The sequence below is a fragment of the Psittacula echo genome (genome assembly GCF_963264785.1).
Source record: "Psittacula echo genome assembly, chromosome: 1".
NCBI classification, from domain to species: domain Eukaryota; kingdom Metazoa; phylum Chordata; class Aves; order Psittaciformes; family Psittacidae; genus Psittacula; species Psittacula echo.
In genome coordinates, this window is record NC_137735.1 from 88,414,980 (window position 1) to 88,438,923 (window position 23,944).

General features: G+C 53.5%; 1 protein-coding gene across 1 annotated transcript; it reads left to right on the forward strand.

Annotated features, from left to right (window-relative positions):
- Positions 1 to 8,525: 8,525 nt before the first annotated feature.
- CARD10 (caspase recruitment domain family member 10) lies at positions 8,526 to 22,750 on the forward strand (the record flags this gene model as incomplete). The annotated part of the gene is given in 21 exon segments (XM_080639652.1): positions 8,526 to 8,596; positions 8,598 to 8,845; positions 9,222 to 9,359; positions 10,034 to 10,359; positions 11,790 to 11,972; positions 12,343 to 12,498; positions 12,624 to 12,749; positions 12,923 to 13,117; positions 13,216 to 13,353; positions 14,105 to 14,220; positions 14,445 to 14,485; positions 15,172 to 15,292; positions 15,709 to 15,889; positions 16,700 to 16,823; positions 17,176 to 17,416; positions 17,702 to 17,771; positions 18,123 to 18,222; positions 18,684 to 18,842; positions 20,924 to 21,039; positions 21,668 to 21,783; positions 22,032 to 22,750. Coding segments are annotated over 21 exon segments (3,174 nt in total). The 3' UTR covers positions 22,240 to 22,750.
- Positions 22,751 to 23,944: the final 1,194 nt, after the last annotated feature.

Sequence of the window (23,944 nt, forward strand, 5' to 3'; positions counted from 1 at the left end):
CTGTCTATGGCTCTCAGCCCTGGGATCGCATCCCTGGGGCAGGGCATGACTCCTTCCCCGGTGAAGTGGGCATCCAGCAGACAGAGGGGCTGGGGTTATGCTCCTGGGGCTTGCGAAGAGCTGGTCTAGCAGGGAGGCTGCTGCTGGCTTCCTGGGAAGTGAGACACGGTGCCTACACCCCAGGCTTTGATTCCTCCCATAGCTGTCTCTGGCTTTGGCTGATGCTGGTCTCTGTGGGATGGTCTAAAGGGTGAAGAGCCCCTCAGGCCAAGACGAAGAGGTAACTGGATATATATACTGGCTTTGGGATGCAGGAATGGGGAGCTCTGGGAACCCCAGGCATGGAGGAGTGATTAGGAGAAGGTTACAATCACACTACTTTCAGTCATAATGGCTCCAGCACAAATCCTGTGCGGCAGAAAGAAGTGCTGCAAGACCTCCCATGTTATCTAAGGTCACATCCTGCAGGGCATCTGGTGTGGCCACGGTGGTATGTGGAGGAGGAAATGAAGTCCAAGATGTTGTGCTCTCATCTTCACCTCTGGCACGCTCCAGTTAGGTCACATCTGTACTGAGTTTGTCAAGTCTCAGCTTTGGTTTGCAGTCCTTGGCCCATGCTGAACGTAGGTTGAGAGATGCTCTGTACAGCCCCACCTCTGACAGATGCCCTGGAGCACACTCCGTTAGGCAATGGGAGCAGAAGGGGGATGCTGCCCCTTTGCTGTCCCGCAGGAAAGCCTGATCTTGGCTCAGTGCAGCAGCACTCTCTGCTCTGCTGCAGGATGAGAATAGCTGTGCCCAGTGTAAGTCAGCAGCAGAGGGGTGTGAGTGAACTTTGGTGTGGGTCTGGCATCTCCACAGTGGAAAGGCTTGGGAAGGACCGCAGCAGTCAGCAGCAAGGAGCCCTGGCAGGTCTGTGTGGTAGGAACAGGCACAGCCCTCGGCTCCCCACATCCTTCCCTTTGCAGGAGCTCCAGTATAAGGCCACGCGGATCTAAAGCTGTTGGGCTTTGCCCAGCCACCTCCTTCCCCAGGAGGCTGGACGGTGGGGTAGTGCCACCCTATGGCTCTGGAGCAGTGTTACAGGTGCTGTTCTTTGCCCTCTCCAGAGAGTCTTTGCTTCTATTAGCATGAACTCAGCTCTTTTCCCGCTCTGTGTCCTGGATAGGTTTGCTCTCCAACCAAAAGGAAAAGGTCCTGGCCTGGTACTGACACAACAAAGCCTCCCTGTCTTGCAGTTGCATTGCCCTCCCTATGGCAGTTAGATATTCCTGGGGCTAGAAAGTCACCAAGCTGGGGTTCGTTGCCCAAACCGTTAATTGCAAGGCCAGGTGAACCAGGATCTGTTCTCTGACAGCTGCTGCTGGAGCTTTAACTGGTTGCAGGCTGAAAAGCCAACATGCCTTCCCATGTACATTGCCAACCCACGTTCTCAAACATTCAACTGTTATAGCAAAAGGGAGTTTTAGGGGACTTAATTATGTAGTGTGTTGCTTTATGGAGCAAATTTGCTGGTAGGTCTGAAAGAGTGGCATCTTCCTCCCCCAACACATGAACCCTGGCCCGTTCTGTGGTACAGCACATCCACTGATGATCCTGTAGTTCAGTGGGGTCTTCTTGGAGAACACAGCTCTCATCTAGGGAAACCTGACATCCCACAAGGCTGGAGAGGAGGCTGGAGCTCTGATGGAGGGGGAATATGAGCGATTCATTCGCTCTGACTAGGTGACTGTCCACATAGATGATAAACGGGCTGGGAGGAAAGGATGGAAAGGACTTCTCGATGACTGAAGAGGCCTAGGAGTAGACATAGGTGAGGTGGAGAGAAGGTAACTGGTACGCACAGGAGTGCAGAGGAACTGCTGGCTGTTACAAAGCTATCTAGATGTGATTTCTGTTGTGCACAGCCCCTTCTTTCCTGTCTGGCTTCTGATCCAGATTGATGACCCTGCTTATTTAACCCATTTGCCTTCCTCTGGCTACAGGTCAGCTACTTGTTTTGTTCAGCCAGCCTGGGTCTGTGACAGACCTTGCACCTCAGGGAGCAGAACTGGCACTCAGGGGAGGACAGATAGCCCATTTCCACCTGTTGCTAACACGGCAGCTCTGGGACTGGTGAGAACACCTGAGTGACACTGAAACTACCAGGATGAAACATCCCTGGAGTGATGGGAACACTCTGAGGTCCTGTAGGACTGCAAGCAAGTAACAGGGTCTCGGTTCGGAGTGGTTGCAGGATGCTAGTTGAGGACATTGCCATTCTCAAGCCCCTTTTTCCAGGATAATGGTGAGGTCACATTGTCATCGATGCTTTGGATGTTGGTTTACATACAAGTTTACTCCAAAGTTATGTCCTGAGAGGTGGAAACCACCACCTACTCTATATTTGTGTTCGTCCCAGTTTCAAAGGGGCTCTGTGCACCACAGCTAGGCGAGGTTGACGTGGTCACATTGACCTCTGGTGGCTGCAGCCTTAGCGTGCAAGGAAACCACTAAGGAAAAGCGGGTGGGTTTGGAGAGCTGTTGCGGGCTGCAGTTTAATTGCAGTTGGGTTTGTTCCTTCCCTGGGCTCCATCCATTGCCTTGCCTCTTGGACAGCCACTTCTTTTCTGCCCAAAAGGCAACTGTGAGGAAGGCTGAGGTGAAGCCAAGCATTGAGGAGACTTCCAGGCTCCTGCTGAGCTGGAGTCCTTTTGCCAGGGGCAGTTGGGCAGCTTTGGAGTGAGGAAGCTCATCCCAGTGACTCGAATCCTGTCATCCTGCTCTAATGCTGGTCTTCTTTTCCAGCCTGCACACCTCGATGCCCTAATGAGGATGGAGATGTGTTGCCAATGCCTCACCAAAGGCTCCCACACAGTATGCCTTTTGTAGCTCCAGGCAATGGGTGTGTTTGTGAGGGGGAGGAATGCTGAAGGAAATATCTGCTTGTTTTGCTATCTCCACACACAGATACATGCATTTCCTTCCTGCCATCAGGGCTAATCATCCCTTTTTTTTGGGGGAGGAGGCTTGTTCCTCCTCCCCTTCTGCAGTCATGACATGAAGAGAACAAACAACTTTCAGTGTGCTGGGGCAATCTTATATCCGCTATCAAAAGTGTTGGGGATATAAGCAGGTAGTCAAAGTCCTTGTATAGGTTGTTAATAGCAACACTGAGTTTGATGAGTGTCATCAGGACAATAAAAAGTGTTGGTTTTTTTTCTCTGTGTTAACTAATCCAGTGTGAACTAATGTGTGAGCCGTTAGATCAGGCTGGAGCCGATAATTCTGTTTCACAACCTCTTTTGTGTTTTCAGCACTTGTTTTTGTGCCATACAGGAACAAAAACTGCAGAGAGTTGGTTTTTTTTCACGACACCAAATTGTGTTGGGACAGCTATTGCAGGGTGGATGTTTTTATTAGGGAGCTTATTCCAAACTCTCTTCCTCAACCTGACTACGGAGACCATTCTGGACCGTAGCAAGCCTCCCCCCTGCAACTTCACTGCAAGCTGTCTTTGCAAATCACCAGGCTGCGAGAAGAATAGCATGTTTTGATTGGAAGAGCTAAAGGACAGAGGAAGAGATATATTATTGAAGACGTTCTGACCAGCTCACATTACAGACACTGCACAGGTAGGTGGTTTCAGGGCAGGCTTATAAAGATACCGCGCTTCCCAAACCATAGGGCAGGGCTTTATGAAGCATCTAAGCTCACCATCTGTAACCACAGCTTGAGCTTTAGACTGGTGGTGTTTTAGCCACGCAATCAGGAATGTAATGAATTCCTTCGCCGCCTCGGGCGTTCCTAAGGCTGTTTCTAGGATGGGGCAAACCATGCCGAGCTGTGGGTCCCACCAAACCCCTTAACACGGTCGGTCAGAGCCACACCACCTGGTCTTGCAGAGGACGCAGCTGCCTGTCATGCTCTGTGGCCATGTGTTAAGCCCTTCCGCTGGTGGTGGAAACAACGTGTGGCTCACCATTAGCTTGCTTGTCATAGGTTTCCTGTGCGAGCCAGTGTGGCTTGGAAAGTTTTACCAGTGCGACTGTTTTGGCTGGGATTTGAAAACAACCCAAAACCCAGCCAATCAATCCAACACAAAAGAACCCACCCGAACACCCCGGTGTCGTTCCTAGTGTGAACTCAAGCGTGCCAGCACAAGAGTAGCTGCTGTGAGTAAAGCTGTTTTGGAAATGTAATACCTGTCTGTGAGCGCCTGCAAGCCGGTGGGACCACGCATCTCAGATGAACTGGGGGTGTCTTGTACAACCGCAGCGTCCCTGTGAAGGGCGAGCTCTTCATCTCTGTGCCTCCAAACCCTGGCCAAAACACAGGGATGGAATGTACTCTTCCTCTCCGGAGGTGCCTGTCTGATCTGTTGGGATCAGCTACCCAGCCCAGAGCCTTGAAGGGTGGTCTGCTTGTTCCTGGGATACCTGCTGACCTCAGAGACCCTTCATGAAAGAGAGCGGCTGATTGTGCTTGATGTGGGACCTGCTCTTGTCTGATGTCTGTGTGCTCTGAGTCACAAAGCACAGCAGCCATTACCATTGGGGTCAGGGCGGGTGGAGGGAGAGGTTTCCTTGACATCAGCCTGGAGTTCAGCTGTCTCTGGGTGAATGAGAGAAACCACCCCTTGTTTTGGGGCTCTTATCATGACTGTGAAGATCTTATCTTCTACCACCACATAATATCCTCCTCAGGAAATCTTTTCACTAGAGAGACAGAGAGAGACAGACTGTGGGTTGTTTTCCAGAGTAACTAGCAGGCAAAAATTGACACGGCCTGAGTCAGAGCAGGTTCCCTGCAGGCAGCCTTGCTTGTACTTGCTTTTGATCACTCAACTGGATGCCTCTGGTGGGACGTAAGTGCTGGAGACTGGAGCTGTGCCCTGCTGCTGGTGGTCCGGGGTCAGCATCATCCCTTTGGGTGGGAGCTGTGCAGCGCTGGGCTTGCAAGGGAGGGAAAGGCAGCGCCTGGGACCCCTTGCCAGGAGGGTGAGTCAGCAGTGACTTCATTCACTGAGGATGTCGCCCTGCTGGGATGGATGCCATCCATGAGGAGGGGGTGTGTGCTGAGAGCCCTGCGTGGGTGCGTGTGACTGGTGTTTGCTCGATACCTGGGTATGTTTTGCAGCAAAAATGCTGTGTATCCATATGATGCTCTGTGTATCACACAGATACAATCTTAATTCACAGAGAGTGGTTGTGCTTAATCTTGAAAAGAACATAGCGGTATGGGAAAAGAGTCTTGCTAAAGCCTCCGTTCCCTCAAACCACTGGTGAGGGAGCCCTGTTGGGACCAGAGGGGATGTGCCTGCTGTCAGCCCTGCAGGAGAAACAAATGAAGGCTTTAATTGTGGGTGCAGTGAGAATTCTTTAGGGCAGAGGGCACAGTTCACACCTGAAGATCATTTCATACTTCTTGGTTTCTTATCTGAGGGAGGAGAGAAAGGTTTCCATGCAGAGGTGAGGTCTAGAAGCTGTAGTGGTGGGATGCTGAGGACATCTCCCTTTTGGGAAGGTGTTGGTAGGGCTCCTTCGTGTTGTGTCCAAAGCTCTGGAGGGACGCACAGCACTACTCCGGGCTACCCTGGGGGCTGACGCCGAGGGTGGGGGGAATCAGGTGAACTCCCATTTCTTATTAGCTTGATACTTCACTGGGAATCTCTTGCACAGAGCCCGCACTGACTTATCCTGGCCACTGAGGTCTGAGGTTTGACACAGCTGTGATGAAATGGAGTTGCTAGAGAAAATGAAAAACCCCTTAGCCTTGGAGGGGGAGGCATATGATGCTAGTCCAAATCACAGTGCCCAACTTCTTCTCTCCCAGACCCCTCCTAGTCCCAGTGTTAAGCACAGGTTTGGGCACTTAGGTACGTGGTAGGGGTGCAGGTTACCCTGTGTGGGCTCTTTGGGATGCTGTGTGGACACACAGATCCACTCTGGGATCTATGGACCGGGGGAGGAGGAAAGCTTGCAGGCTTCTGCTCCTGGCCCTGGGGACTCAGTGTGTGGTCAGTATGGCTGGTACGAGCCCCGGTATGCCCTGGAGTAAAGCTCAGTCATGCTGCCCCTGGGCTCAGCTCCACCCACAGACACTACTGAGGGCTAAAATTAAGTCTTTATCAGGATTCTTTCCATCACACTTATTTTCTTGCCTTGCTTGACATCTCCCCCCCCCCCCCCAACCCCCATCCAGAACCAGCCCTACACGTGGGGTGGCCGGGCTGCAAGCTCTGGAGCCCGTGAACCAAAACCTCTCCTGATGCACCTCTTCTCTGCAGGCTGAGCCGGGGTGGGAGGGAGCTGCGCCCTGCCGGGAGAGACCTGTGAGTCCATAGCCGGACACCCCCTTGCCGCGGCGGTTTATCGGGAGGTGAACCCAAACTGCCTTTCGGAAGCGAAGTCGCTGGCGAGCCATATCCTTCCGGAGAGCAGCTCCATCCCTGGGCTGCGGAGGGAGCGGGCAAAAGACACCCTCTTCCCTGGACCGCTCAGGTGAGGAGCAGCCGGAGGAGGGGCTCAGAGCCCGGGAGAGGCTGGGGGGAAGAGGAGCTACCCTCGGGGGCGGGCAGGGCAGCGCTGGGCTGGGCTCTCCATGGCCCAGGGGTTGCGATTCCCTCCCAGCGGACTGGAGGAGGGAACACGGGAGAGAGGGAGGGAGGGAAGGAAGGAAGGAAGGAAGGTGCAGCGGGGTGGTGAGAGCCCTTCGGACACACCTGCCGGGGCGGCAGACAGCGGTGCGGTGCGGGGAATGGCAGGTAAGGGGCGATCCCTGGCCGGGAGAGGGGGACGGGAGCGTCTCTCCGATATTTGCGGAGCTTTCGGGGCTGCCGCAGCCTCACTGTGTCCCCCTCTTCCTCCCGCCGCGGCTGCTGCCGCGCCCGTCGGGGTGGCCCCGGGGCGGCTGGGGTGTGGGTTTCCCGCGGGCTGCGGGAGGTGTTTGTTCCTCTTTTCCTCCTCTTTCCCAGCCACCTCCTCAGGGCTGGCCTCCGGCTCGGCATTCCTCGAATAGCGCCTTCGCGGTGGCCGAAAGGGCAAGCGCTGCCTTGTCTCGGCCTGGAGGGGTACCCATCCCGGGCGGGAGGAGGGGTACCGGCTCCCAGACCTCTCCTGCTCTCTTCTGAGCCTGCCTGCCGAGGAGCTGGTCTCTGCTTGCAGAGCTGGCTTGCGTTTCCTGGAGAAACACTTTGTTTTGAAGGCATAAATCCGCTCCTCAAAACAGTGCAACTTCTGTGACCTGCTGTTGCGTCCTCCTCCTGCATTCTTGTGTCTCTGTGGCAAGCGAGGCTGTCCCAAATGAAAGAGAGAAGTTTCTGCTAGAAACACAGTTTGTTGTCTTTATTCAGCCTAGGACAGTCCAGATCTGTATTGGTATTTAGGCGCCAAAGTGCTTTGGTGCTGGAAATCAGACACTCGAATGTCTTTTGTGGATTCAGCAATTCTCTTTTCCTGTTGTCCTTCATCTGGGAGGCACTGGATCTCCTGTATTTTTACTTGGAGGATTAACTTCTGTACAGCTCGCTCAGCCATCCCCCTTGCTGTGCTAGTTGGCTGTTTCAAATAGCATGGTATCATTCTCATCACAGGAAAGAAGGAAAAACCCTGAACCCAAATAAAACAGAGTAGGAGATTTCCCTTCCTTCTCTCTGCCTTCATGCAACATGGATGTCTACACTGCCCCTGGGGATGTTGTGTGGCTGGGGTAGGAAAGCTGGACTTGATGCCAGCACCAAGCAGCAGGAGATGGTGCGCACTGGTCAGGAGAGATCGCATCTAGGTCTCAGGAGATCTTTGCTGGGCTTTGTCTTGCCTACTAAAAGGATTTGTGCTGGCCTGTGAAGCAGGTATTATTCCTAAAGTGTAAGTAGATTACTGTGGTTGAGTGGACACACAGCTGGGAAGAGAGCTCATTGCACATACCTGCTCCATCATGGTTTGTAGGACTTCATGGAGCAGTTTTAATTTAGATTGCTGCTCTAAAGGTTTTTGGTCCGTTGACTTCAGGGAGTCCCTCTTGCTTTATTTGATTGACAGTGGGATTGCCTTGTTACTACATATTTTCACACTGATATGTGGAAGATACATGGGAGATACTCTTATGCGATTCACCTTTGGCTACAGGTACTGCAGACAAAAGTGCTCCATGGGATGGTGTCCTCAAGAACTCCAGTTTGGCCACCGATGCCTGGGGCATGCACAGGGCAAATGAATTCGCAGGCAAACCCTCCTCTCAAGCCACAGTATGAGAAAGTATGTCCCAGGCTCTGAAAAGGCTTGGTCCAGAGAGTTTCCTGTTCTCAGGGATGGAGAAAAAGGGAAGATGCGTGATGTGTGTGGGGATTTAAGAATGCTTCAGGGATGAAGATGACATTTTCTCTAGACTTCCTACTGTAATATACTCCTAACTCCCTTATGCACCCCTTGTTTTCTGCATATCTAAGGCCCTAGGTGGACACTCAAGATCCTGCTGGACCAATTTGTATGCAAAATGGCTTGTGATGTATCTGAGTTCCATTTGCAAGACAACTAGTCGTTTGCATGCTCATACGTCTACTCATGTTCTCCCATGCCTACTCATGCCTTTTACCCCGTGCTCCTCCATCATTCCTCAGACCTTCTCTTTCCTTTTATCCTCACAGCCCTGGAGAATGCCCCTCTCCAAGCGCACAGCCTCTCGGAGCAGGAGGAGGAAGAAGATGCTGTCTGGGAGAAGATTGAGAGTGCCCGGCACCAGCTAACCCGCTCCCTAAACCCCGCGAAGCTCACCCCATACCTGCGCCAGTGCCGCGTGATAGATGAGCAGGATGAGGAGGAGGTGCTGAATTCATGCCGATTCCCTTGCAAAAGCAACCAGACAGGTGGGAGAAAGCACAAACTCACACTTAGATGGGCCTGGTTTCTGGGCGACAACCTGGTTTTGGCATGCAGTGGGTGCTGCACTACACAGCATGTGGTGGTGTGACCTCCTGGGTCCTTCCACTGCACTGCTACCTTGGCTTTGTTGTTCTCTGAGGTGCTCTGCAGCCAGACCTCCCTCTCATCCTCTGTGGGCCTCCCCCTGGGTGCACACAGATGAGGGCAGTGCTCCCACCACAATCCTTCTTCTAGCTATTCCTATTCCTGTGGATGGAACTGGAAATGATGGAGATGCTACTTCACATCACAAAGCTGGGCTATGCTGGTTTCTCTCTGGTTTGCAGGGAATTCATCCTAGCTCCTTAATCCTTCTCCCAGGTTACCTGATGGACATCCTCCGGCGCCGTGGGAAGCGAGGCTATGAAGCCTTCCTGGAATCCTTAGAGTTTTACTACCCAGAGCACTACACACGACTAACGGGGAGGGAGCCAGCCCAGCGCTGCTCTATGATCCTGGGTAGGTGCTTCGGCCTCTCTTCAGCTGCTGCTTGTGTGGGAAAGGCCAGAAATCTGTGCATGTACATGCATACAACCTGTTTCATGCTACCGGTGTGCGAGGAACCCTGACAGCTCTGTGCTCTGGATCTGGCGTTGCGGGGGCCAGATATAGCTTTAAAAAATATAGGCTTTAAAGCAGCCTTCCAATCTGGAAGCAGCCAAGAAATCCGGAGAGGGACTTTTTACAAGGTAGAGATAGGACAGGGAATGGCTTTGAACTGACAGAGTGGAAACTTAGATTAGATATTAGGAAGAGGTTCTTCCTGGTGAGGGTGGTGAGGCCCTGGCACAGGTTGCCCAGAGAAGCTGTGGCTGCCCCATCAAGGCGAGGTCGGATGGGGCTTGGAGCAACCTGGTCTAGTGGAAGGTGTCCCTGCCCATGGCAGGGGGTTGGAACTGGGTGAGCTTTAAGGTCCCTCCCAACCCAAACCAGTCTGGGATTCTATGCTTCAATGAAATGTACATGTGTGATGGACTGTGGTGCCTTAAGCCTGGGACAAGAAGGGCTGCAAACCCATGGGAGAGCTTTCCATCCCTTGATGGAAACAGAGCATTGGGCAAATCTGCAGGCTGTTATTCTGGGGTTACCCCTGTCTTAGCAGCCAGGACCAGATTCTCCTTTGTCTCCCCCAGATGAGGAAGGCCCTGAGGGACTAACTCAGTTCCTGATGATGGAGGTGAAGAAGGTGAGGGCTCAACGGAAAGAGCTCCTGCTGAAGGAACACCAGCTCCAGGTGAAAAACCAGATGCTGGAGCAAGAGCAGGCCCGGCTGGAGAAGCAGCTGCAGGAGCTTCTGAAGGTGCAGGAGCGTTGCCAGCGGCTGAGAGAGGAGTGGGACACCAACAGCGTGGAGCTGCTGAGGCTGAAGGACGAGAACTACATGATGGCCATGCGCTACGCGCAGCTCTGCGAGGAGAAGAACATGGCTGTGCTGCGGAGCAGGGACTTGCAGCTGGTGGTATGGTCCTGGGGAGCGCGAGGATTGGTGGTGGGATGCTGCGGGGGTCTGATGGCTGAGAGGGATGCACAGTGTGCGTGGTGGCCCATGAGCATGGAGCTGATGGTGGGTGGGATGTGTGTCAGGGCAAATGCTCCTGCTCTTGAAGGGAATGCGCCTTAGTCATGGGCACAGCGTAGGAGGCTCGTTGCTGCCCTGGGGAGCAATGGTGCTTGTATTCATTTCTCCCCAGGAAAGGGCTTGCATTTTCCCCTCTAGCGAGCGTGGTGGCTGCACAGCCTCATGCACATGGGGTGCTGGGTGCGTTGCATGAGGTCCAGAGCTGCCCAGCCCGTTCTGCAGCTCGTAGGAGTGTTCTGGCACAGACTCCATCCCCACCACCTCCTTGTCTCTCTCATGACGTCTGGGAGACTCATGCCCTGCATACCTGAAGGAATTTGTGACACTGCACTCCAGCTGCAGAGCTCTCACCTCCAGCAAACGCACCCATTTCCTGCCTGGGCAAGGACAGCCCTACCTTGAGCTTATTAATAACCCATTTTCCCCAGTGCTCTGCTGCCTCCTGGCATTCCCCCTACCAGTCTGGACCTGGATCTCCCACACAGCCCTGTGTTTACCCTTCATTCCTCATTCTGCTCTGCCAATGCTGGGATCCTCCCCTACGTTTTATCTGGTATTCCTGCTAAAACCAGCTCCCTGGGCCTTCTGTGAGCAGGGAGGCAAATTCCTGGTGCGTGGCTGTGGGGTGAAGAAATCCCCTTGCAAGCAGGGTTAATCCCCAGGTCCCAGTGTGCCTCCCCCTCCTGACTCCAGGGTCCAGAAGTGACCGGTCCCTGAGAGTCATCCTAGGTCTTTTGGTAGATTTTACAGAAGTAATCCAGTTCCTGAGCCCCTCCTTGGCAATTTTGGCAGTGTTCCTTGGTGCTCGATGGCTTTGATAGGTTTCCCCTGTCCCGTTTGCTGTCATAGCCTTGCCTGTCTGTGAAACTGGTTCTCTGATGAACCTTATCAGTTGTTACAGGTCTATGAGGACCTCCCCTGTCTCCAGTGCTAGGAGCTGGGAAGCCTTTGGATCTCACAGCTGCTGGCCCTGGCAGTGCACCCGAGTTCCCTAGTTCACCCACAGTCAAGGCCAGATGCACTGGGAATGCCCTGAGGTAGCATGAATGTTCGTGCACTGGGAGAGAATCCTGAGACTGAATGTGCTTATGCAAGTGCATCTTCCTCCTTTGCCCTGCAGAGAAAAGCTTTTGCATGCAGCTGTGTTAAGCTTGGCCCAGCTGTAGGATACTCCTTCGCGTGGTTGCTCAGCCCTCAATTCCCTCACCTCCAGCCCCTTTTTCTGCCCAGCATCCTCTCTGCTTCACTCCCCGCTAAGGCAGAGGAGCAGGGCTGTGTGTGTCAGGCTGTGTTTTCTTCCCTGGTTGCAGGTGGACCAGCTGAAATGCAAAGTGACCAGCCTAGAGGAGGAGTGCAGCCTGCTGCGGAAGCAGGCAGCTGCGCCGCCCCAGCAGGAGGCAGAGGAGCGGGGACACCCCGACACCGTGTCTGAGCTGTGGGCTGAGAACCAGCGGCTCACAGCATCGCTGCAGGAGCTGCAGGGCATGCTGCAGGTACCTGGTGGGGCAGAGCAGGTGTCCGGACACCTCCTTTCATTGGGCAGTCCCAGTGCTGGTGACATGGGCACTGGAAAGATGAGGGAAATCACTGGGCTGGCCTGTCCCTTCCTCTGAGCATATCACCTACATCTCTTGTATCACACCAAGTATCTGTGGTGGCCACCATTGCTTCTGGATGTGGGTGGTGATGGGTCCTTTCTTCCAGCTCTTGGATGCGCTCATAAGTGTGACTTTGTGCCTTGGAGTGCACAGTAGGTTAATGCAGGAGTGTTGATGACGTCTGTGCCAGGTCTGCCTGTCACTGCTCTGGTCTGGTTCTCCCTCGGTGCTTGTGGTGCAGTGACAGGACCCTCTCACCTCCTAGACACCCGGCGAGGGTCCAGTGCCAGGCTCTGAACAGATCCTGCTGGACATCCTGGAGCACGACTGGAAGGAAGCCCAAGATGACCGGCAGGATCTCTGCCAGAAACTCAACTCCCTGCAGAATGAACTGCAGTGGGCCGAAGAGCTGCGGGATAAGGTAGAGCATCCATCACTGCCCCCATCCCCACACACCAAGCAGGGCCTGGGAGAGGGCAGGGAGGGGGCTGGGAAGACACAGCAGCTTTTCCAGGGAGCCTAATGCTCGCTGCTCACTGTTGCCAGTACCTCCAGGAGGTGGAAGATCTGCAGCTGAAGTACCGGACGCTGCAGAAGGACTGTGATCTCTACAAGCATCGTATGAACACAGTGCTGCTGCAGCTGGAGGAGATTGAAAAAGAGCGGGATCAGGTAAACTGCTGTCCCCCCTGGCTCTCCACCTCCCGGTAGGACCAGAGCTTTTGCCTCTGCTCTGGATGTCCCCTCCTTCCCCAATGGATCTTCTCCATCCATGCCAGGGTGGGAGGCAGAGGTTAGTAGTGCAGTTCTGTACCCCCTCTCACTCTCAGCCTTTCTCCTTGCAGGCAATCCAGAGCCGTGATGGGGTGCAGCTACAATACTCCCAGAGCCTGATCGAGAAGGACCAGTACCGCAAACGCGTACGTGCCCTGGAGGAGGAGCGGGATGAGCTCCTAAGCAAGCTGAGCCAGGCAGAAGGGCTGAACAGCACACTGGAGGCACAGCTGCAGCGGTGCCAAGGCAGCCGCAGCCTGGGCAAGGTGAGGGGGGCTGGAAAGAAGGGGGAACAGAGAAGGCAAAGGGATCAGGGCTGATCTCTGGGGGATGCAATGAGTTGATGGAGTCCCTTCTTTCCCAGATGTGCAGCTCTTCCTACTCGCTCTGCTCCAACCTCAGCAGCACCTGGAGCCTTGTAGACAACCCTACGACAGGACCTGTGGATGTACTGGGGGTTTCTGTTATCCCTTTCCCAGGGGATTCGGCCATTCAGAGCATGGTGAGTGCTTGACCAGGAGAGGCTGACCCTCAGCTGAGGGCAGTGGGGAACCACGCTGCTCAGGAAGGGAACACAGGCATTGGAGCAGGTTCATTGCAGGGCTGTGACTTGGTGGAAGACTGGGCGTGGGGCAGCGTGTAAGGTGGGAGCAGATCCCCGGCACAGTGTTGTGTTCTCTGACAAACTGGCCAAGGTGTGCAGTGCTCAGCTGGTTGGGAAAGAAGGAGGAGTGAAACTCTCTTCATCCCACATGACACCCTAGAAATCAACAGTCTCACGTAAGATGTTATCCTCCCCAAAAAGCTGTTCAATCTACGTATGCTGCAGGAGAAGTCCTAGCTCTTTCCAACCCTGTAGCAGAAATGTGTTGTTATTAAGGGAGTCAAATTCTTTCCTTTGACTCTTTTGAACTCTCATCCTAGAGCACCCTTAAATGGGCAGTCCCACAGGTTACACCTCTAGGTTTGCAGTGGCTAGACGTGAGACATGAGGACAAATCTAGGTATTCCTTAAAGCTGTTACTGCTCCCACAGCTTGTATATTGCAAAAAGATGGGAATGCAGTGTCACGTATCTCCATCCATATGCTCTACTTGGGAAAACAAGGTGCCCCTGGGTGTTTGGAGGGATGTGGATGGTCCTTTAAGAGGCATGTGTTACCCAAGGAGCTGTTTGCAGCATGGCCTTCAGGGAGGGGATAGGTGATGCTGGGTGTTGGTGTTAGCAGGCATCTCTCTTTCACTCTGCCCAAGGAGGTGACTCCCGACAGTGAGAAGGATATCAACCGCCTTTCCACCTTCCCCTTCCCACCTTGCATCGGCTCCATCCTCCGTCGGCAGCGGGAAGATAGGTGCATGACCTACAAAAGGTGATTGCTAGGGGCTGCTTGAGTCTGTGTCTCCTCTGTGGGGCTTGTGGGGTCCAGGGAGAGCAGGCTGGAAGGGGAGGAGGCAAACTGGAGTGGGGAGGCCGGTTGGGAGCTGGGTGCTGGCTGGGGGGTGCTTCTTAGGTGGGGATGGGGTTCAGAATGGGATGCAAACAGGCTTTGGGAAAGCTGCTGCCTCACAGCTCCCCTTTGTGTCTCCTTTGTAGCTTGTCCTGTGGCTCCTTTAGCAGCATTGAAGATGCAACAGGTACCAGGGTGGGGGCTTCCCCCAGAAGGTGTAGCTAAATAGAAGTGGTGGCGTGGGGAGAGGGGTTGGAGAACTGAGCCTCCCCATGCTTTTGGTGTGTGCAGCTGTGAAGGCTCCGCACCTCTAGCAGGATGCTATGGACCCACACGTTCCCCAGGCACAGCAGCTGGAAAAGCTGGCTTTTCCTCTACAAAGCAGTAGCTATTTATATCAGCTCTTTTTAACTCATGGAGAGCTGTGTTGATGGAGAACTTGATGGGGTTGAGGGATTAGCTAACAGAGGAGAGAAGTGCCTTTGCCCTGGGCTGTTACCAAGATATTCCTTTTATCTGCTACTCCCGGGGTGATTGGTTGTAAATGTCCTGGAGTGGAGCTCGTGGTGCTGACAAGTACTGTGGTGGATGCTGGTGGCTGATCTCTGGACACATCCAGGTGGCCCTGGCTGCTGCTGCCTTCTGACCAAAATGCTGATGAAGGCAGCAAAGGTTTGCTTGTTCTCAGAGGCCTGGGAAACCCTTTCCAGGAAGGCGACTGTTCAAAGCCTTGCTGCAGCCTCAGTTTCCCAGTCAGATGCTAGAAAATGCCCAGGAGGGGGTGACAGACCTTTGCCACTCTAGGAACATGAGGTCCCAGCAGCACTCAGAGAGGTCACATGCTCCATCTCTCCCTCTTGCTCTCTTTCCTAGGTAGTGGTTTCGCTAGCACCTCGCTTGGGGCCTTCTCCTCTTCTTCCAGCAGCACCTACACGAGGGTGAAGTCGGAGATTTGCTTGTCCACGCTTCCCAGCCGCGAGGAGGTCACCAGGAGGTGACTACTGCTCTCTGAGCTGGCTGCTTGGTTTGTGGTGCTGTGGGGGGACCCTTTCTGCCTCTCTTCTTGAGCTCTTTCTCACTAGTGGGAGAGGAGAGCAATGAAGATCCCACAATAGTCCTTGCTTCCTAGCAGGACTTCACTCTTTTGTGCTGTCCCATGTGTTGTGGCAGGGTGGGGATGTTGCCCTGGCCTGGGCACACATCTGATTAGGTAGGGAAAGGTCTGTGGGAGCCCAGTTTGGCTTCGGTGTTGGGGCTGGTGGGATGAAAGGGGCTGTAGGGGTTCTGTGTGTGATAGCCATAAATCATGAGCTCTTTAAGCACCCTGTAGCTGGACACTAGGCATGAGGGAGCAGTTATTAGGAAAGGTAGCAAACTTCAGTTGCTGGACTTGGTGTTTCTCCTTGCCAGGTCACTGGTGGTACAGCTCTCTAGCATGAGTCACCCCCGCAACCCCTCACCCCAGGAGAAGAGGCTTGGAGCAGACATCTCCATCCTTGGAGGGAACAGGACAGGGATTTATGTCCAGTGGGTCAAGCCAGGCTCACAGGTCGAGGATGCAGGACTTAGGGAAGGGTGCCGGCTTATTGAGGTGAGTCTGGGAAAGAGCTCTTTTTGGGTTTGTAAGGCATATGGGATGATGCAGGTAGTGTCGAGTGGTCCCCAGTGCAAGTTCACGTCTAACCAGCTTGAAGCTCACCTCCATTTCTCTTGTATCCCAGAGTGCTTCCTGCCTAGAGCTTTATGGAGCACAAACACCCATCCAGCTCTCGTACTTGAGTGTAGCTGCGCATGTAAAAATGCTGAGACCTTCCAAAACACTTCCTTCAGCTGTGGGAGGGGAGAAAGAAGAGGGGTCACACAGTTAAGACAGCAATATGGCTATATGGCACTGGGCTTGGCTGTCACCTTGTAGTGTATCAGAGCAGTTTGCATCCTGCATATGGCCGTTGCAAAGCAATCAATTCTGGAGCAAGATTTCTCTGCCCTTTGTGACCCTGTTGAGCTATAGAGAATAATTGCTCTGAAGAAAGCTGCTGGAAGGAGGAGGGGAAGGGCATTTGTTTTGGCAAGCTTGACACCACTAGAAATATACAGCTACACTACTTGAATTAATATCCCACCTGTAACCAAAAAAAAACTCTCTCTCCTGCCCCACTGCCACATGCATTCATGCACACACATTTGCTTTCACAGCAGCCCAGCATCTGCAGTGGCAGCAGGTATTTCAGAGGCAGAAGAGGGAGCCAGAGGCAGACTGAGGATGCTTTGTCCTTAGGCAGAGGTTTCCCTGGGCCTGCCTCACTCTGTAACATCTCTTGTATAACCCTGATGGGTGAGGGAGCTGGAGGGGAGCCTGCTCTTCCAGTCCTTGGGTCTAATGGCATTGGGGCCTTGCCAGTTGAGGGTGCCGTCGTTGAAGGAAGAGGTGCTTTCCCTGGAGAACTGCACGCGGGAGGTTGCCTTCCTGAGCCTGCTGCATTGGGATGAGCCCTCCAGCCTCATCTTTCAGCTGGACCTGGAAGGTAAGGCCCTGGCAGGTGGGTCTCTTTTGAGCTTGATCTCTCTGTCCCCCTTTCCAGACCCTCCACCCAACCCTGGAGGTAAATCTCAGTTACTCTCTCTCCTCTCCTGTTTGGTCCTAGGCCACCATCTGACACAGGGGTTGGCCGTAGCTCCGGTAGCTTTCCCTGTCTGGTGTGACTTGTGCATCCTCTGAGTAACAGGATGGAGGTACAGACCTTCTGTCTGTTTGCCTCCTCTGCACCCCCCCACCCCAATCCATAGCATCACAGCTGTGCTGGGGCCTTGGCTATCTTATCGGTGATGGTTGTCTCCTGTCTCCCTGCACTTGGTGACCTGTATCTCCTGCTCCAGGATACCAGCCTCTGCGGGATGCCCTGGAAGAAGGGAAGAAGTTTTCTGGAGACTCCTTCTATGTACGCACCAACCTCTCCCTCCTGGAGCCGTCAGACCCTTACGCACTGTGCGTGAAGTGTCGGGAGATCCTCCATGTCACGGACACCATGCACAAAGGGCGGCTGGAGTGGTACTGCTCCCGCGTCGACCCCTTGACCATGCGGGACCTGGACAAAGGAACAGTGCCTAACTACAGCAGGTAATCAGGGAGAGGAGGAAGGCAGGGGGGTGCATAGGGTACCTGCGCCATTTATCTGTGGTGAGCATCCCCTAAAGCCCCTGGGGCTTCTTGACAGCGTGGGCTGCGCAAGCCTTGTATGAGGGATAACTGCAGTAGTGTTTGGGTGGCCCTGAGAGACTGGGAGGCTGAGTGAGGGCTTTGATATGCCTGTGCTTTAGCAAGTCAGTGGGGTTTGGTGAAGAGGATCGCAGCAGGCTATGGGGGCTCTAGAGCTGACTGAGTTCAAGCTCTCTGTCTTTTCAGGGCTCACCAGCTTTTGAAGATCCAGGAGAAGGGCCAGATGCCTGTGCAGCAGAGGGGCCACAGAAATAACGTAAGCCGAAGAAGCCAGCAGTGAGAACCGCGCGTGTGTGTGCCTATGGCCACCCCACCACCTCAGCACTCAATCTGCCCTACTGTTGGCAAACCAGCTTGTATAGAGGTGGTAGCTGGGTCAGCAAGCAGAGCAGGGGCTTATAAACCAGGCAGTGTTCCTGCTCTATGGCTGCTTTCCTGCCCCCTTCCCAGACTGAACCTGATGGGTGGCAGACCTGGTCCCATGCTTTGTGTATGTGCACTCCATCGCTTTTGCCAGCGGGTGTTCTGCAGCCAGCTCTTTGTGTGTGTGTGTGTGTGTGTGAAGTGGTCTATGCTGTCAGCCTTAATGCCCTCACTTTCTCCTCAGCTAAAGAAACGGGCCTTGGACCAACTGCGCCTGGTGAAATCCAAACCACAGAGGAGCCCAGAACAGCCCCCTCGGCAGTTGTGGATGGACCCCTGCTCAGGTGAGCTGTTAGCCCTGCACCTACCCGTCACCCTTGGAGACACAGTCATCCCCTGTGGGCACTGACAGGACATTGGCATCTGGGATGCCTCAGTCTTTCTGCTCAGGATCCCTCTTACAACTCTAACGGGATTTGGGGAAACCTGTGCGTATTATATTCCCCTGCTCTTTTCCCTGATTTTCTGGGGCTTTCCATTTCTTCTGGGATTCTTGGGGTCATCGCACTTTTTGTGGAGAATACTGCTGTGTAACTCAAAGGAAGTGGGCAAGGGGGTCTACAGCAAAGGTATCTGCAGCGAGTGAGTGTTGCTAGGATCTCTCCTGAGACATAGGATGTAGGTGCTTCCATGAGTCAGGATGAAGGGATGGCACAGGAAGAATGGGATGATCATTTGGGCCAGTGACAGGCTGGTCTCCCATGTTCTCACCTTTGCCTTTCTTTTCTTCATTCCTGCCTTTCAGACCCAGACATGAGCCTGAAGCCTTACAGCCTGGTGCGTCCTGTGGTGGTCAAGACCCCACGTCCTGTAGTGCTTTCACCTAACTGCATTGCACCACGGCTCATCAGGAACCTGCTGGACTTGCCCACCTCTCGCTTGGACTTCCATGTATGCCCAGCAGGTAGGCAGCCATAAGTGGTTGACATGTCCAAGGCTGGTTTAGGAGCCTGTGGCCAAGTGAGGTAAAATATGCGAGTCTCCTGCTTCCCTTTTACCTCTTGCTGCTTCTTAGCCTTACAGTGGGAAGTTAAGATGTTGCTGAAAGGGGGTAACTTCCGTGGAGTCTTGGTTAGCCCAGCTGGGAAGAGATACTCTTAGTCTTGGAAGTATGAGATGTGGTCTCCTGGGACTCTTGGAAAGAACATGAGGTCTCTCAGTTTTCCCAGACAATACCTGTTAACAGGTCACCTTTGTGGGCTGAGTGTCTGCAAGACATTCCCTCCTGTTTTTAGCAGTGTCGTATCCCTTTGGCCCACAGGGAAGCCAGCCCTTTCTTCTGGTCTCCTGGGGCTTGGCATCCTCTCTTCCCTTGAGTTGTGGTGGCATTGCCTTGCTGCTCTGTGTGCCTTTTCCCATAGATGAAGCCCCTGGGTGAGGTAGGATCCACAGGCCAACTTCATACCAGCTCTTCCTCCCAGGAATGTTGTCCTCTTCCTTCTGCCAGCAGCGCAAGGCTGACACACTGCTTCAAAGGCTGCTGGGGAAAGGGCTTTACTCCCATAGGGAATTTTCACAGAGGACACCTCCTTCCTCCTCCCTGCTCCATCTCTCTCCTTTCCCCGTGTTTAGAGTTCTCCCTTTGCCAAGTGCAGGACTGAAAAACGAGTCTGTGTATTTTCTGGGGGGCAGGTAGGAGATGGAGGTAGTGAAAACTCTCTGGGTGCTGAGGAAGGATAGCTCTGCAGACTGGCTGTTTTTGCTTTTAACTGAGTGACTCGGCCGTATACCCTGTCCTATTGAGCCCTCTGCAGGGTCCCACTCACATTGCATGGGGACATGCTTCGAAGCCATTACTATGCCTGGGAATTTACACTGAGGGGAAAAATCCCACTTCATTCTCCCTGGTCAGTTTTGCCCGTTGTGAGGGAAGGAAGCTGATCCGGTGGTGTTCAAGACACCCCAATTCTCCTTTGGAGAACTCTTCAGCCGGTGCAGAGTTGGTATAAGCCAGGTGATCATCCACAGGAGCCTGCTCCCCCCCCAAAGGAAATGCCAGATAGATGGCTTTGCAGATCCAGCTCTACTAAGGAAGTACCCGTGCCACCAGGCAGAGGTAGCAGAGGATGCCCAGCCAGCCTGGGGCTTGGGAGAGCTGGAATGTGTTCTGGACCCAGTCCCAAACATGCCTTCTCCTAAATGCATTCCTTTATTTCTACCTTCAGGGTGGGCAGCTCCTAAAAGCATTATTAGGTTCCCTGCTCACGTTTTGGTGGCTGTGTGGGCAGCAGGGTAAAGTCTGGTGCCTATTGCAGCCACACTGGGTTGTGAAGCCTATGGCTCCCAAGTGAGGTTTCTGTGTGTGTTGTGTCATCTTCTGCTGGGAGCTATGAAGGGCATCTGGCAATCATTGCTTTGACCATGCCAGACCTCACTGTCCTGCCAGCTCAGCCCCCAGTTCACTGTCTCAGCATCACCTCTCTGCTGCTGTCCTGCCTGGTGCTGGCTCGGCTGCTGGGTGCTGTCCTTCTGCCCCTGAGCAGGCTGCCACCAACACAAGGATGCTCAGCTTGCCCCCATCTTTCTCTCACTCTCCCATGCCATGGTGTGCACTCCTCTTGCTTCCCCAGCCCTGCTGCTCACTGGAGCCATCTGTGAGCCCATGTAGCTCACAAACCCTGCAGGAAACCAACCTGGCAAAATAAAGTGATTATTTTTCTGCTGTACTCTATCACGAAGTGGGTTGGACGGTGGGGAATGGCTGTGAGCTGTCTTAGGCTGCTGTAGTACTGTGACACAAGTGCTGCTTTTGCCCTGCATGGTGTCTTCGGCTGTGATATCGTGCTTGTTCTGTATGCAGGAAGCTGCAGGAGATCCATGCCAACGTATAATGTTGTATAATTAGGCTTGCTCTCCAGAATCCATAAACACTGATCTTGATAAACATCAGTGCAGCAGCAAACGTGTGGGGTCTGTGGTAGAAAGTATGTGCAAGAGGGAGAAGGGGCTGACTTCTTCCTTTTCGTATCTCCTCTTGGCTCACAGAGAAGCTGGCAGAAGGGGATCCCAGCACAACTCACACTCACCCTGCATCTAGAACTGGCCCCCAGGACCGGAGAGAGAGTGGGCGAATCCGCATGATCCGGGAGGCGATGGAGAAGGTGCTGAGCTGTTTGGTGTTGAGGGAGATGTCACTGTGTTCATACTGGAGGAGAGGAGAGGACAGCTGAGAGGGGTAGGAAGGAGGGTGGTGCAGCGATAGAGAGGAAGCTGCTTGCTTGAGGGCTGTGTAATTTGGAGTGTGTTTTAGGTGCAGGGGTTGTGGATCAGCGGATACGGACTTTTCCCTGAGTCTCTATTGAGCTCGGGTGAAAGATACGGCAACTGAGGATTCATGGGGAGGCAGTGGGAAATGCCGTATGCAGGAGCAACCTCCCTGCTCTCATGTTCCTCATCTTTGCCAAAGCAGTAACAGCTCTGCGCAGGGCAGATGCAGAAATGTGGAGCTGTGGGTGACGATGATGACAAAGGGAATGTGAAGATGGTCTGTGGCTGAGCGAGGAGTCCAGTGGGCTCTTTGCTTGGGTTGGCAGTGATGGAGTGGGTGACCCTGCTTTGTAATTCTCCCCTTCTTTCTTGGCACTGTCCATAAATCCCACATTTAATGGAATTACTATTGGAAAAGCAATGATATTGCACAGTATGGGGTTTGATTTAATGTGACTGTCAGGGGCTGGGGTTATTTTTTTCTCCATTTAAATCGGTAAATCTATTCAATTTCCCTTCCAGAATAAACACTGCCTGCTAGAGCTGGGAGTTCAGAGTGTGAGGGATCTAATTAAAAGTGAGATATACCCCATCGTTATCCATGTCGAGGTCACGGAGAAGAACATTAGAGGACTCAGGTAAGAGAAGATGGAGTGGCATGGATGAAGGGTGTTATGGGAGGGACACAAGGGAGAGAAGCCTTTATGTCTGTTCAGAGGGACAGGAATTGGGGTGAGAACACTTGCTCTGTGTGTTGTGGTTGGTCGCTGCGAGGGGAGAAAGGGCAGGAAAAGTGGCTTTGTGTACGTGTGAGGCTGTTCCTGGGTGGTTTTGTCCCCCTATCCCTTTACACCAAGGGTAACGCTTGTCTCTGTGTTTTCCGCAGGAGCTTGCTGGGGAAGGTGGGCCAGCGGGACTCGGAGGTGCTGAAGGTGTGCCGCACTGCGGAGCAGGGTCTTCACACTCTGCCCTGCTCCTGGGCCCGTGTGGAGCCCCATGCCTGGAGCCACGCTGAGGAGCTGCCCAAGGTGGTTCGTGGCTGCATCTTCCAGGAGCAAACCCGACCGATATGGATTGAGGAGGGCGATGACTGAGCTGGGGTAGCAGAGCTACCAGCTACTGTCCCCAGGAGCTGTTCTCGGGCAGGAGAACAGGCAGCGTGTCCTTCCTCACCGAGGGGATGCTGGCAGCAAAGGCCGTCAGGAGTAGCCTTTCTGGTCCCCTTGAGGCCACCAAGAGTCGAGGCCTCCCCTGTCCGAGCTTTCTGTGTCTTAGTGGAGAGACGTCTTCCACCATAATGGTGGGAAATCACCCTCGTGGGCTGTTCCCCATCACCTTGGGCTGCTCTTGTCTCTGGTACGTGGTCAGATTATCAGGTGGGGAATGCAGAGGTACTGTGTGGGATCAGGCTGTGTAGGAGCATATCTCACACACGTTTGAAGCCCTTTTTCCGTCATCTCTGTTTACTCTGCCCTGCGGCACTGTGTGCTCTGGGTCCCCTCTTCCCCTGTCTACCTCGCCCCCGTGGTGCAGGGAGCATGGCTTGTGTGCCAATGCCCTGTCATGGCTGAAGTGACACTAAGCTTGCGACAAACACTTGTTTTATAGGAGCTGAACTCTTTATTGCTTGTAAATTATTAATGGAGCCTTTTATTGGCACAGCGCATATAAAGGATAATTAAATACCGTTCATAATGGGAATGGGTGGCAGGCTGTGGGCATGTGTGTTACTGGGAAGGTTTGCCTGCTGCATGGCAGGGTATTTTCCTCCTCCTTTAGCTGAGACCCAGCTGCCCAGCCCTCCAGGGGAAGGATGGAGCCCTGCTTTTGCTGTTGTTGTGGCGAGCATGCTGAGTGTGCCACAGACCAAGCCCGCTCCAATTTCTACTTGCCCCTTGTTTTTCAGTCCCTTGCCTCATTTCCCAGTGGTCACGGTGCTTTAGGAAAGCCAGGGAAAAAGCTAATTTGATGTGTCTGGCTGAGGTCTCTAGAGCTTCGCATTCCTCTGTGCCCTGGTTATCGTGACATCAGGAGTCAGCTACCTCATCCTCTTGGGTGACAACAGTGAGACTTGAGCCCAGGCACGCTGCCAGGAGAGTGGGGACAGTGCCCCTCTCATGGGGGCTGTTCTCACCCTGAGATGGGGTGAGTGTGGGTTCAGGCTCTGGCAGAGGGAAGAGGAAGGGTTGGGGTAGCAGCAGCCATGCTCACCCACTCTAACATGGTCCTGGCTCCTAACCAATTGCCATTATCAGCTCTGCTATGGGAAAGGGATGCTAGGATACTTGGTGTTTTTTATGGTAGTAGATGATCTTTCCTGGGGCATACAAGAGGAAAATGAAGTGTATGATTCTGGGAGGCTCCATGGGGCACAAGACTAGGCAGAGGGCTGAGCCCACTGATCCTGTGGTCAATGGGAGAAGATGGGCAATCGGCACCAGAGTCAAGTCCTCTCTGTGTCCTCCTCGCCCCTGCGAGAAGGGTACCGCTAGTGCCATGTGTTTTGAATCTCTGAGCAAAGATTAACTTGCTGGTCTTCATGGGTCCCCTGTGTGGTGTTATTTCAGGCTCTAAACCAGTTGTCTGTGTCTTTTATGAGGACAAGAGTGAAGGGAGGAGGGAAGAAAATGAAGAGATTTTAACCTGCAGTCACTAAAATGTAGAGCAGAGTCCCAGCTCTGCCCTGGAGCAATGCAGCTCTCCTCCCAGGGAAGGGGGAACTGCTGTAACACATAGCTCCACATGAAAGCTCCCAAATTATACCCACTCCAGGGAATGCAGCTTGAACATCTCAGCACA